The 15126-nt window shown below is 39.3% G+C and overlaps 1 protein-coding gene and 1 long non-coding RNA gene across 8 annotated transcripts in view; one reads left to right on the top strand and one right to left on the bottom strand.

Moving 5' to 3' along the window:
* PROX1 (prospero homeobox 1) overlaps positions 1–15126 on the top strand; it is a 52608-nt gene that overhangs the window by 928 nt on the left and 36554 nt on the right. For 5 of the 7 annotated variants that reach the window (XM_054248201.2, XM_054248200.2, XM_054248194.2 and 2 more), the window contains exon 2: positions 7379–9172. In XM_054248201.2, the coding sequence (XP_054104176.1) occupies positions 7446–9172 (1727 nt within the window). In that variant the 5' untranslated portion in view covers positions 7379–7445. Of the gene's footprint in view, positions 1–289; positions 397–758; positions 5058–7378; positions 9173–15126 lie in introns of those variants that run through there. The other 2 variants (XM_054248195.2, XM_078356401.1) reach the window with 2 other exon arrangements.
* LOC144580318 (uncharacterized) overlaps positions 10630–15126 on the bottom strand; it is a 169953-nt gene continuing 165456 nt past the window's right edge. Inside the window, exon 4 of the long non-coding RNA XR_013529610.1 lies at positions 10630–11449. This is a non-coding gene — a long non-coding RNA (uncharacterized LOC144580318). The remainder of the gene's footprint in view (positions 11450–15126) is intronic.

Genomic DNA, 15126 nt, shown 5'->3' with positions numbered 1-15126 from the left:
GAGGACCGCGAGGGGTCCGGGTCGCTTTTTTGTTCGTGCGGATAACGGCTTTCCGCCGAGCCCCATCCTTCCGTTCTCCCCGGGCTAAAACTCCGGGGCCGGTCCCCTCGTCCTTTCTCTTTGTCTTGTTTATTATAGCTGCCTTTCTTCCCGGCTCTTCCAATTTGCTTGTCATTTGCATACCTTTCACTTCTCCTTTTAACCCCAGCAGAGGACCGGGAGCTGGGAGGAGGAGAGAGGGAGGAGGGGGGGCGCTCTGTTACTTTCCTCTCAAAACGCTGTCGAAGCCGAATTGTGGAAATCAGGCTTGGAGCAGTGCGATGATGGGTCGCGGGAAACGCGCGCGGCGCCCCTCTCCCGAGGTCCTGGACCCAGGGCTGGGTCAAGTTGAGTAGGGTAAGGCGGCACCGGGACCCTCGGGGGGTCGCGTGGCGGAGGGAATTGGGGCACCGGTGCGAGAAGGACCGGGTAGGGGTAGGGGGTTCTTGGGCAGCAGATATGGGAGGCAATAAACCTCCCAGCCATCGCTGGCAGACTATGGTGTTGGGCAGCTTCGGTCTGGTCTCGTCTGGGTGGTACCTACCGTTTGCCCCAGTTCGGAGGACTGGGGAGGGAGAACAGGAGAGGTGAGAGTGATTGTTCCTAGGAAGACTGGTGGGGAGGGCGGGAAGAGGGGGAAAGAGCTGCTATCTTGCCTGAGCAGAGGGGGGACGCAGGGGGCGGGTGCAGACATCACCCAAAGTCCAGTTTAGCAAGTTGTTGGTTCTTCTGGTGTGCCAACCAGTTACTCCTCCTGCTAACGCTGAAGATTGGTGGAGAGAGCGATGGGGGGTGGGGATGGTAAAGGAGGAGTAAGTAGCTTTCCACAGACTCCCAGGTCTCTGGCCCCTTCCCAGCTTCTTGGGAAATTGAGAGCCCTCCAGGCAGACAGAGAGCAGAACTAGAAGGAGGGGTCATGCCTAGTCTTTAATAGCCCAAGGAGGCAGGTTGGAGTGTGAAACTGCTGTTCTTGGCAACCCAGAAGGTTACTCTGCCTGGGGGAAGGCTGGGAACTCACCTGCTTGTTTTTATTTTTCCGAGAAGGTCTGTGCTGTCTCCTTGAGCTTATGAAAACAGAGCAAGCACAGGGTGGCCTCTTCTCAAAGTCAAGGCTAGAAGAGTCCCTTCTCCTGTTCTCTTTTCCACTCATGCCCTCCCTTATTATTTTTTTTAAACTCATTTCCTTTCCTAAACTAGGTAGGCAGAAATCTGTTAGCAGAGTTCGAATGGGCAGGGCCTGACAGGTGTGTTGTGTCAAGAAAGACAGGTGCAAATTTCCTCTGTCTGTACATTTCTAGACCACAATGCTTGCTCCAGGGTTGTAGAGGTTTATGAATTTATGGTTGTCCTGGTTAATAGGATTGTCTGGGCTAATGGGAATTGGGCTGTTGTTGTTTTTCGCCCGGCCATGTGAGTTCTTGGGGTGGGGGCTGGGGGAAAGTTGGTATGTGTTTGTTTATTTTTCTTAAGGATATTGGCAGACTACTGCTGAGGCTTCTGTCTGCCAGTCAGCCCAAAGCACCCCCACTTTAGGCAGCAGGTGGAGGGAGACTGACTTTTTCTTTGCTTCCTACCAGTTTATGCCTATCTCCCAGGTCTGTGCTTGGCAGAGAGAGCTGTCCTTTGTGTGTGCGTGTGTGTGTGTGTGTGTGTGTGTGTGTGGTATGGTTTGGATAGCAAGAGTGGTGTGTAAGTGCCAAGAATTCCAAAGTCAGTTTGAAAGTGTTACTGTTGTTAAAGCTTATCTTTTAAAGCATGCTTTCTCCTTGCCCAGAAAGAATAGGTATGTGCATAAACTCTTTCAAGTCATATGTTAATCTCATAAAGTAGAATGAGCCTGTCATTGTCCCAGACATGTGCCAAATGTCCTAGACATGAATTTGATGGAGAAAGAAAATCTCAAGTACATAAGAAGGTAACTGTGCTTTTCTGTTCTGATGCAAGATGAGGGAAGTCAGTTCTATAGTTTCTTGCAAGAACTTCTGAGTGTTTCCAACATGAAATGGGCTGTTTGTGTTGAGGAAGGAAAACGAGAGTATTTGTGTTAACTTGTCCATGGGTTACAACATGGACATGTTTATATCATAGTGAAACAGACGAAGTTAAGGACTGTGGCTTGATTTGTAAGGGAAGTTGTTGGGAATTCAATGTAAGCACTATATCTGGCTTCATTAAAGTTGACCTTTTAAAATTATCTTTAAACAGGCTACTTCTGTAGACTGAGTTGCGCAGGAATAGGTTAGATGGCGAACGGTTTTTGGTGGTTGATTTTGTTGTTTGGGTGGTTATTTTTTCCATGAAAATGAGATCGTATATGTCATTCATTCTGTAGACTTCAACATGAATGCCTTCCCCGCCCCCCCCTCCACACACATATACACATACCCAATACTTTCCTTGGATGCTTTTGAAGTTCTTTGGTAATTAAAATGTCATCTACGGCTATGTTCATTTGCTTTATTTTTAATAGGGGTTATCTGTGCTTGGCACTTACTGATATTTCATGTGTCCATTATGCAGAATTCTATTTAGTGTAATCACCACCTTGTGGGAAAGTCACGCATACATAACATGCATCTTTGTTCTCACTTTATTCATTTCCCAGCATCATTCCTCTATACGCAGCACATGCTATCTTAAAACCTAAGCTGGCTTATTCCATAAGTTGCCAGACTGCCTCTTTATTTGTTTAAAACTCAGACAGGCCTCTTTTCATGAATGTCTTATATCATGTTAGGGATTGTCTTGAATTTGCAATGTTAATATAAGAAGTTTTAGGTTTAAGATTAACAAAAGAAGTTGTAAAATGTTACTGATATTATAATATGAAAATGGATTGTGCATAATGCATTATTATAGTATTTTAATTAAGTACCTGTATAACTTGGAAAGGACATACACATAAGAATTTCTCAGATCTTATTGCCTGTGCATTCTCAAAGGACATTTAGAGAGTTCAATTTTCTGCAAAAAGAAAAAAGTGTTTTTTCTTAAAATTATTTGTCTCTTATTTACCAATTTGATCAATTGTTACTTTTTAAACAAGTAGAAATTAATATTTCAGTCATGTTTCAGAAAATGTTGTGTGTTCATTTTGCAGGTGAAAAATGTATGGAATTTTTGATAGGATGGGAGAATCTTAAATGAATTGAGAACTCTACTATGACAGGAAATTTTAAAACCTGATAATGAACTCTTAGTTAATTTAGATATTAACTTATGTCAAGTGAGTTCTTCAAAATAAACATCAAAGACTTTCTTAACCTGATAGGGAACAGAAATATCACCAATATCTCTGAAGGAAAAGTTGCTAATTAGCAAAAATAAATTCTTGAATGTAGTGAAGGGGACAATTTAATATTCAGGGGGTACTTAAATCAGATCATCTGACTTTTCCCCTTTAAATCACTAATATCCAGTTGATTGGAAATAGTCTTTGTTAAGGATACTCATTTGAAATTTCATAACCAGGTTGACCCAAGTAGATAAGAGGCCCATCCAAAGATGATGGTCTAAAAGAAGTCAAGTGTAGGCTTGCACAATTTCTTCAAATAATTTTATCAGCAAAGACAGATCATCTAAATAATCCAAGCAGGAAACCATGCCAACCTTACACTCTCCCTGTCTCATAAAAGATTTGTCTGAACTATCTGGATAATTACCATAATGAAACACTTCTTTGTCCAGAATCTGGACTCCAGATAGATGCAGTAAAAGTTGAATCCTCCTCCCCAAAATAACTTCTTTATTAAAGTAGAGCACTTAACCACTTTATACTTCATGGTATAGTGTTTCTTTGAAATTCTTTACTGAAAATTCTTACCTCCTAACCTGAAGTCATCGGTTTCCTTACAATTTTCCATGTTAAAAAGAATGTCAGATAATTTAGGTATTAAAGAGACTGTTTTGGAGTAGTTAAAACCTGTTGTGATTATACCTGGATGTTTATTCTTATAATACCTTTTTCTGGGAGGAACCTGCTATGTTAAGATATGCATTGTATAAGAATTACCAAAGCACTTGTGTAGGTTATATGCCAAGTGATGCAACAGAATATTTAATGATGAAAAATTCTATATAGACATTCGCATTAATTAAAGAGGGGTTTGCAGGAATAGAGTAAGTGTATCCGATCAATAATACATTTGGGTTCAAATTCTCCATCAGTATTTTTCTAAATCCTCACTGATTTGGACATCCACCAGTGCTGATCAAAAGCATCATACTGCCTGGTGAAACTCGAAATTAATGTTAACATGCAAATATAATATGCATTAATAATAATTTCAGGTAAAACATGATGTCTTAATGCAGACCCTGAGAAATAAAGGAATTTTTAAAATATCAATGATAAAGTCATTCCATGGCTTCCTTTAAGTTCTGAACTGGAATATCATGGAAGCACTTGGAAAATGCTTTTAAGAGATTTAATTTATATTATGGCAATGTAACAGTGCATGTTCTTATGTGGTAAATATATTTATGTATATGTATGTCTAGTTTATGAAATGTGACACCAATAAAGTGCTGTGTCACCTGGTTATTATTATTTAATCACGCCTATGGCCTCCCTGGGCTACGGTCCCAGTGTGTGCTACCACTCTACCTTTACTTCCAAATTTAGGTCTAAGCTATATGGAGAGATATATTTATTTGTGTCTATTAATATAATGCCTTGTCTTGCTGGATTATATAATTTATCTTATTTTTCCCACTTGTTTTGTCCTATTTGTTATGTTTCAGCTGGACATTTCACAAGACCTAAAAGTATTTAAATTATTTTAGCCCAAGACAGATACGAATTGTTATTTAATCTAAAAATGTTGACTGAAATAGAATTTTAAAAATTAGTTTAGTCTGGTGAATATCACAGGAGTTATATCTTGTTCTTAACAGACCCCACAAGCATTTCTTTCCACCTTAGGAAAAGCACAGCCCTCCTCTTGGCTCCAGCATGGTGCAGGGATGCAGCTGTTGATACCTAGGGCTGGATGAGAGGAAGTGCAGTTGACGCAGAGGTAAATGGCAGTTGGAAAAGGAAGGATGCCTGGGGATGACCTTGTGCTCATCAGTGACACCAGTATGTCCTTTCCAAGTCTCTGTGGCAGAGGTGTTCTTCCCATAGCAAGGATGTCAGGAGGAAAGTCCAGGTTGGGTGTTAAGGTGAACAGGGAGGAAAAAAATAGTGCAGGAAGTTTGTTCAACATTTTGATTGGAGATGCATGTGCTTTGCAGGTGACAGTAAAGAGAAAGGATTTGCATACAAATAGAAAAGATGTAAAATTTTAAAATACAGGCAATAAACTATTTGGGGGAAGCTGATATACACACACAAAAAGTCTTCCTTGTAGCCACCCCCCATGCAAGTGTTTCTGTGATTAACAGAGCTTTGAAATAATTCATCCTTTTTCTTGTCTCAGCCTCTCCTTGTTCTTACTGTCATCTGACAGCTAACCTGATTTATCAGATCTGATGTGTTTGTGTAGTATTTGTCACTGCATTTTTGTATTCCTGAAACCAATTTTATTATTAGTGTTTGAAGGGGTCTCAATCATTCTGAATTCAATTTTGAACTCAATGTTGAGTTACTAAGAACTCCATCTCCATTCCAAGTTCAGGAAATTTTATCCTGAAGCATGCAAAAAGTATTTCATGCCCAAGCATACAAAGAATGTATATAAAGAGGCATCATCTTCTTTCATGATACCCTAAAATAGGCTCTTTTAAAATGTTTTATCTTTCTATAGAAACCAGGAGCAAAGATTGCATGATGAAATCGCTGTTGCTTCAAAATATATACATATTGTTGCCATCTAAGCATAGAGCATTTTCTTGATTTTTTACAGGTTATTTCATGCTGAAATTATGCCTATTTGCATGGATAGTCATTCTTTAAAACTAGCCACAGATGCAGTCCTAGGGAGCACGTAGATGTTTTTACAGGTGAACCGAAAGAGATGGGAGCCGTTCCAGACACTCTGCACGCTGCCTTTGGCAATGGACCCTGTTATTGTGAAGATGTGCTCTGTTAAGCAAACGTGAAGTTTAATATTAGATAAACCCAATGTGAAAAAAATATTTTCATTTTCCTCATAAAATGTTAATTATAAACAAAAAGGTGACATCTTATATGTCTACAAAATTTGGGGTTAGCCTCCTAGTTAATTACACAATATAGCAAGTGCCTTTTGTGAAATGCAAAGAAGGATGTTCTCTTTTTATATTGTGTTTCCAAGAAACAATGGAAGTTCATATACAAAGAAGGTATTTTCCTTTCTCACACATTTGATGGACATTATTTTCTTTCTTCTTTATATATCTTCTTTCAGTATTTTTTCTGGTTTTTTTTCCCTCCTTTAATTTGGCACAGGAAATAAGATTCACAAATCATGTATATTAAAGAGTTTCTTTGGGCGTTTGACATATTATTTTGGCAGATTTAAACAGAAGGAAACTAATCCTGAAGATATATTTATCTTTGTCTTGGTCAATAATTTATTATTCCTCATATTGATTTCTAAAATGTGATAACACCCTTGTTTTGCAGTGCACCAACTTTGTAATAATTTGTCAAAAAAGGACATTATGAAAATGTATAAATATTCTTATAGTTATATTAAGATGTATCAACAGATACCATCTTCACGTTTGATTTTACAAATAAAAATGCCCAGCTAAGTTAAATAAGCAGACTTTTAAAATGGACATTGTACATTTATTTCGGTGCTAAATTGACCATCTATATATGAAAGATGCTGCTGATGAGAGTGTTCTCCTTCCCATTTTACATATGCCAAAAATATTTTAAAATTCAAGAATAAAAGGTGTCGATTATATTTTTGCATTTATTTTAGTCTTTTTCCCTTAATAGCATTAACACCACAATAATTGTAATGCAGAAATGAAATTTTTCATGCAAATTTCACACAGCCTCAAAATTTAACCTTATTTCTTAAGTATAGAGCACTTTCATCTTCCTTATAATATGAATCTCAATGCCCAAAATTTAATCAATTGGTTGTCAGAGGCTGTGTTCTTATAATCTACTGTTTCTTCTGAAGATAAACAGTATCATTTTAGGCATTTGTGAAAGAGAATCATATTACTGGTGCTTAAGCAGTTTTTGCTTTTTTTTTTAATCTTAATCCATCTTAAACCAGTGGAGCAGAAATATTTAAAAATGTTTCATTTCAAGCAGAGTGCATAATAAATTGCAATAATTGTAATGTGCCATAAATCCCAGAGCCTATGCATTTTGTATTTGATTCAGGATTGAGGTCAGGAAATTTGGAGAAATTTAAAGAAAATGATTCATCAGTCCTTTTGTTCTGTTGGCCAGGGTCCCGGGATTCTTGAGCTGTGCCCAGCTGACGAGCTTTTGAAGATGGCACAATAACCGTCCAGTGATGCCTGACCATGACAGCACAGCCCTCTTAAGCCGGCAAACCAAGAGGAGAAGAGTTGACATTGGAGTGAAAAGGACGGTAGGGACAGCATCTGCATTTTTTGCTAAGGCAAGAGCAACGTTTTTTAGTGCCATGAATCCCCAAGGTTCTGAGCAGGATGTTGAGTATTCAGTGGTGCAGCATGCAGATGGGGAAAAGTCAAATGTACTCCGCAAGCTGCTGAAGAGGGCGAACTCGTATGAAGATGCCATGATGCCTTTTCCAGGAGCAACCATAATTTCCCAGCTGTTGAAAAATAACATGAACAAAAATGGTGGCACGGAGCCCAGTTTCCAAGCCAGCGGTCTCTCTAGTACAGGCTCCGAAGTACATCAGGAGGATATATGCAGCAACTCTTCAAGAGACAGCCCCCCAGAGTGTCTTTCCCCTTTTGGCAGGCCTACTATGAGCCAGTTTGATATGGATCGCTTATGTGATGAGCACCTGAGAGCAAAGCGCGCCCGGGTTGAGAATATAATTCGGGGTATGAGCCATTCCCCCAGTGTGGCATTAAGGGGCAATGAAAATGAAAGAGAGATGGCCCCGCAGTCTGTGAGTCCCCGAGAAAGTTACAGAGAAAACAAACGCAAGCAAAAGCTTCCCCAGCAGCAGCAACAGAGTTTCCAGCAGCTGGTTTCAGCCCGGAAAGAACAGAAGCGAGAGGAGCGCCGACAGCTGAAACAGCAGCTGGAGGACATGCAGAAACAGCTGCGCCAGCTGCAGGAGAAGTTCTACCAAATCTATGACAGCACCGATTCGGAAAATGATGAAGATGGTAACCTGTCTGAAGACAGCATGCGCTCGGAGATCCTGGATGCCAGGGCCCAGGACTCTGTCGGAAGGTCAGATAATGAGATGTGCGAGCTAGACCCAGGACAGTTTATTGACCGAGCTCGAGCCCTGATCAGAGAGCAGGAAATGGCTGAAAACAAGCCGAAGCGAGAAGGCAGCAACAAAGAAAGAGACCATGGGCCAAACTCCTTACAACCGGAAGGCAAACATTTGGCTGAGACCTTGAAACAGGAACTGAACACTGCCATGTCGCAAGTTGTGGACACTGTGGTCAAAGTCTTCTCGGCCAAGCCCTCCCGCCAGGTTCCTCAGGTCTTCCCACCTCTCCAGATCCCCCAGGCCAGATTTGCAGTCAATGGGGAAAACCACAATTTCCACACTGCCAACCAGCGCCTGCAGTGCTTTGGCGACGTCATCATTCCGAACCCCCTGGACACCTTTGGCAATGTGCAGATGGCCAGTTCCACTGACCAGACAGAAGCACTGCCCCTGGTTGTCCGCAAAAACTCCTCTGACCAGTCTGCCACCGGCCCTGCTGCTGGCGGCCACCACCAGCCTCTGCACCAGTCGCCTCTCTCTGCCACCACAGGCTTCACCACGTCCACCTTCCGCCACCCCTTCCCCCTTCCCTTGATGGCCTATCCATTTCAGAGCCCATTAGGTGCTCCCTCTGGCTCCTTCTCTGGAAAAGACAGAGCCTCTCCTGAATCCTTAGACTTAACTAGGGATACCACGAGTCTGAGGACCAAGATGTCATCTCACCACCTGAGCCACCACCCTTGTTCACCAGCACACCCGCCCAGCACCGCCGAAGGGCTCTCCTTGTCACTCATAAAGTCCGAGTGCGGCGATCTTCAAGATATGTCTGAAATCTCACCTTATTCGGGAAGTGCAATATCCTTTTATTTTTCTCTAGAGGAAAAACCAAAAAATATTTCCCAAAGGGTTAGGTTTACACAATATCTAGAGTAACACAGATTCGTATCTTCTTAAGAAGGCAACCTTTCCTATCATTCACAGGAATAGGCTTTTATCAGCATGTGTGTGGCGTACCTGATTGCAGAAAAGCTTAGAACTAAACCAACATTTTTGCAGCTTCCACAAGTTGTTCATTGCCTCAAGGAGCTCCTATTTAATATGTGCTTTCTCAGCAGTGTTTTTTCTGCAGTTCTTCCTGTATTATCCTCTTACCCCTATCTCTTAAAAAAATAGTAGATTCCGAGATGGGGAAACAATCTCATTGTCAATATTGATTGAATTCTCTCAAATATTTTTTAAAGAGGGTAAGTTTTATAACAGAATAAGGAGAAAAGTCTGTTTTCAGATCCCTAAGATCCCATAAGAAGAATGCTCAGAGTAAACCATCTGCAAGGCTTCTGGTTCATTGAAAGAAGTCTGGATGAAATCTTAGGAGGAGCACTTTATAGGTGGGAGGTTGAGGAGGAAGAAAAATGGATGTGGGTGGGGAGTTAGACTCTCTCTTTAATCTTTAAGTGACACTTGTGTTTGTGTGTGTGTGTTTTTTTTTTAAGGAAATATACAGGTACTGATTTATTCAGACAGCATCGGTCTCTCTTGTTCACCCAAGGTCTGTTCTTTGGGTCTGGTGCAGCTGCCTCTATGCATGATTAACCTCTGTTCAGCCATACACAGAAATCTTTTGTCCTAACATACACAAAGCAAATTATTTTGGAAAGCAAAAGAGCACAATTAAATATAAAACTCAGCTGTATTCGACTTAAAAATGGCTTTTTATGATTTTTTTTTTTTAAATTCTGAAACTGACTTTTATGTAGAGATGACAGTTTTTTTTTTTTTTTAATTAGGCCTATCCTGAACTCCAGCTATTTTTAATTGAAGATTTTTTTTCTCTCTATTGGTTCTTTCTGTAAATTTTTAAAAATTTTGTGGTCGTTGGTCTTTTGGGGGTAATAGAGTAGTAGCATTTTGGGGGCAGGTGGAGGCAAGTTTCTTATATAATAAATAACCAGATGGATATAAAATTTAGCAATTAAGTTGGCTGTGACTAAATTTAGGATTTTGAGCAATTGTCTTGATGACTAGAGATTGACATTTTCATATCTAAGCCCACTCCAGAGTCTGTCACGTAAGTGCAAAGTCCCAGCTACGGTGAAAATATGTTTTCCTGGTTAGTGGAGGGTGTACTTCAAGCCAACTCTCAGGATAGCAGTATATATTTCTGATAAGGTGAACGACTAGGGCCGTAATCATGAGACCGGCTTGAGCAGTTGAACAGGGAGTCTCTTTTATACTGAGCAAGAAGAGAATAACATTGGAAGAGAAAGGGAGGAGAAAGATGTGGGAGATTTCTATACAAAAATAGAAAGGACGTTTTAGCGTGGTTGTTGATTTCACTTGGATCTTTGGAAGATCTAAAATTCCATCCACCAGCCATGAATCAAAGCTACACCAAACACCATGCCTTACACCTTATAAGCAGGCAGTCAATATTGGTGAAAATGACTGGAATATTGCTCCTGGTGATGAGAAAGGCAAAGTAAGAAGACGCAATGGCTTGAATGGCTTTCGTACCCTTTGAAGAAAGAGTGTCTTCAGAGGTTCATGTAAGGCTAATGTCTAGGGATGAGATGCTGTTGCACCCCAGAGATCTCCTAACTTTATTTTGAAGCAAGTAGTAGTGATACTGGATTCCCTCTCTCTCCCTCTCTCCCTCTCCCTCTCCCCCTCTCTCTCTCTCTCTCTCTCTCATACACGCACACACACACACACACACACACACACACACAGAGTAAAGTGACATGCATGCCAATTTTGATGACTATTTAAAGATTTAAAGCCAGGTTTTAAAACTCCCTTAAGTCTATACTAATCTCCTTCATTCAAGATGCCAGTTTATGACTTTTTTAAAAAATCAGACTTTTCATTTTAACCAGATCATTGTAAGTATGGTTGTGCTTTTGTTTTTTAATGTTTAGTCTTCTAGGAAAAAAATCTTTTAGATTGCTTTAAGTGTTGCCTATGTTCCTTGTCTCAGCCCCTCCAAATCCCCTGAGGAATTCTGAGGATTTGAATTGAAAGTAGTTCCTTTTATTTCAATACATATCAAAGGCTTTAAAGAAAATATAGTTGCTTCTTCTTCAGAGGAATGACTTCTTTCTCCCAGCAGCATAAGTTTCTGTTGAGCCGTGATTCTGTTAGGAAACACCCATGTTCATAGGAAATGTTAGTTGCTTACACCCAGAATTGTTTTTTTCATATAACTAAATAAGTTCAGCCTCTCCCGCCAATTAGTGATGACATTTTCCACCTTTTGGCCTTCTATGTATGCTCCTGTTCTTTTTCCCACCTCCACTATTAATACATTGCACTTTTAACCATTTATCTCATTGATATATTATTTCTCAGGAAGAGTAAGGAAGGTAAACAACCTTTTCTATAGTTTCCACAATTCTGAAACCAGTGAGGATCTGTTTGTTTGTAGGGAGATTGGGCCCACTTTTCTCCTGTCTCTACTTCTATGTGGCAATGAGTTCTTCCCTTGATGTACCTGATAGTGTGTAGGCAAAGTTCTCAAGCTTTTACTTTGGAATCACAGCGAGTGAGTCTTACTTCAATTTTAGGGATACAGGGCCATACATGAACTTGTTATACAGTTATTCCTTGAAAAGATCGATAGAAATGAGCAGAAATGCGATGAAATGGTACCACTGTGATTGCTATTATTATGTTTTTATTTTTAGTTCGGAGCTTTCCAAACTGTTATACATAATTTAATTCTTCAGGAACAATTCTTTCCCACTCCAAAAAGCACCATCTGTTTTTTGAACAAAGTAGCCAAGATAAGAACTATCAAGAACACCAGCTTATCAGATCAATCCATTCTACATCCACCACATTAAACTTATATGTTCTATAGGATAGAACACACAATGTCATTATCCCATCTAGTAGAAGGGACATAGTGAATGTACGCAAGTTAAACTGAATGTCAGTGCACCTTCTCCAAGGGCTTATGTCTTGGATTTTAAAAATGTGTTCAGTATCTTTGCAAATGAATCTGTTTAATCAAATATTAAGTTTTATTCAAATTCCAGAAGAAACAGTCAGCCAATTGCTTTTCTTCATGATGTTCCTTGTCATTCATCCTTTTTGCATCTCAAGAAAAATAGCCTTGTTTAGGCCCCAAACATTTGCATGCACCCAGTTAAAGCACAAGAGGAGTAGTATAAGCTGTTAAGATGTGCAGGTAAAGAAATTAACCCTGTTTTCTGAAACGGCTGGCTTTTTCTATTCAACTTTTAGGAATAATGTTAAGAAGGCTTGAAGTTTAGAAAGGAAAATGGTTTAGTCATTTGAAATTAAAATCCAACCAGGAAACATGGATAGAAATGAATTTCTAAAATTTGAAGCCATCCACAGAAATAGATCTTACACATTTGTAGAATTCTGTGGGGGCTATGGGAGTTATATTAGTGAAACATGTAGATTAATAAAAGACTCTGGGCTCCTCAACTGACCCCCTCCCCTGAAAAATTATCAAGTAAGTAAATTTCAAAAAATATTTTCCATACACTATGCATCCCTCCGATCATGTTGGACTTCCTAGTGGGATAACAACTTGCTCTATCACTGTCACTATGTGAGAGAGTTTAGATCTTTTTTCCCCATTTTAATTTCTAGGGGGAATCCTGTTAGAAACTTAGCTAATTAGGGAATAAGGCAGAACGAAAATTCTTTAGGTTTCAAATGTTTAGAAAATGTAAGTAGTCTCAACCCATTTGCTTGGAACTGCAGCATGTCCACTCTAGCTACAATCCAGTTTAGTTGGAAAAAAAGAATTTTCTTCCTCCGCCTTCACAGACTATTATTCTCCCATTTGCCTTTTTGCTGCCTCCGCTGCTCCTCCGGTGGCTGCTGTTTAGGTAAGTTTATATTGTACTTGGTAAACAGACAACAAGTAGACTCTCAGGTTGTCTGAACACTGCTTTAGGTTCAGCTGCAGTACTCTGCTTCTCTGATCTTTTATATTCCCGAGCAGATGTCTTTCATTAATTTATGGATTTATCATCTTTTCTTTTTTTTCCTTTTTTCTTTCTTTTTTTTTTTTTTTTTACACCTGGCAGCTGTCTCAAGTTTCAGCAGTTATTGTCTATTTTGCATTACACATAGAATTGAATGTCATCTGTCTTCACAAAGCTATAGCTAAGAGAATTGAGGCACAGCCACATGAGCTGCCTGGACAGATCTTGTTTGCGTTCCATCCCCCCTCACCCCACCCCCCTTTACCTCCTTAATATTTATTTGTGCTCATTTTCTTTCCTGGCCTTGAATGGAGCTTAGCTCGTGTTCAGTACAGCTGTATGTTTACTGAATCTATTCCATCATGAGTCATTGTGCGTGTGTAAGTATCCTGGAAACAGCTAGTGCTTTCTTGGAAGAACAGTTGCTTTTCAGCACAAGCACTTAAAAGGGAAATTAACCAATTGGTCAGTTCAGATTTATTTTGAGGAGAAAAAAAAGGATTATCTAACTGTTGCCTTTTAAATGTTTCATTAGTTATTTTTAATGGTTTATTAGAAACATATATTTTATAGGATTTTATCTTAATTACACAATAAGCAAGAGAGAAATTCTGTGTTCCGTTTCAACTGATCAATTCCGAGTATTACCAACAGGAAACATTTTAAAGCAAAAATGAACTTGAGAAATCCAATTCAGAATAATTTTTATAAGATAAAAAGCCTCTAAATACTGATCAAAATAAAATGGATATTTTACTGTTTTTAGATAAAAAGAATGAAAACATCTTAGCATAATTTAGATGTATTGAAAGCTTCAGGAAGTTTTGGTAGCTCAGTGCTCATCTAAGAAACAGAGAAAAACACTCTGTATTTTGTATAAGACCAAAATTTTAAAAGATTTGGGACTTGTAATTAAATGTATGACGTTTGAATGTAGCCATCTGAAAGAAAAGATTAGAACTCAGATCTGAAAGTGCCTGTCAAAGTTTGGACTTGCCTAAAACTCTTATCATAAGGCAGTAGGAGACAGCTTGCAACTATTATTTCACTTATCCATTTGGACAGATGGTCCTGAAGTGTGCTGGGCTCCTTTAGTCTTCTCTATCAGTCTAATGGAGGTTACTGGAGGGCCTTTCAGCCCTCTCCTTGGCACAAGAAGTATGTCAGTCATAAATTATCGTCTTTGTAATCATTAAGGATCTCAAACAAAAACACAAGTTCAGTTAAGCTGCTTTGCCTTACAGATAGAAAATCAAAATTTCTTTCTTTAGGGTTTATTTTCAATTTAACAACAACAAAAAAAACTTGCACTATTTAACTTTTCTATTTACAGACCAAGGTGATCTTTTTAAAATTGCATGGAATATTAAAGGGAATGTTAATTGAACAAATTCTCAGCAGAATATCTGGTTAAATTCCCTGTTATAAGTAGTCAAGAGCTTATCCATATTAATTTGATTATGCTTCTCTAGTAACTTTCTGGTTTCCCTCTATTCTTAAGATTAGTCATGCTAGACTTGATGAAGGTCATTTGGAAATCTTTACCTTTCCTAAATATCTGTGTTTATTTGACATTTCTGCCTAAGGTGTGAAATTTTTGTTGGGTAGGGATGGGGGTGTGTGTGTGTGTGTGTGTGTGTTTGCACACACATGCACATTTTCTTTTCTTTTTTTTTTCTTATTTTCCCAGACACTCTTTTAAGAGAAAATCCTTAGAGAAGCTTCTAGGAAGGACCCTTAATTGACCTTGTGGGGGACCACATTGATTTTCTCCACGTGCATCTTCATTTCTGATAAATTATAAAGCCATTAATTTGCTGAGGAAATGGCAGGGCCAGGCTGCGGCA

Source organism: Callithrix jacchus, chromosome 19 (genome assembly GCF_049354715.1).
Source record: "Callithrix jacchus isolate 240 chromosome 19, calJac240_pri, whole genome shotgun sequence".
NCBI lineage: Eukaryota > Metazoa > Chordata > Mammalia > Primates > Cebidae > Callithrix > Callithrix jacchus.
Note: the sequence above shows the minus strand (reverse complement) of the source record. Positions and strands in the feature narration are given on the sequence as shown.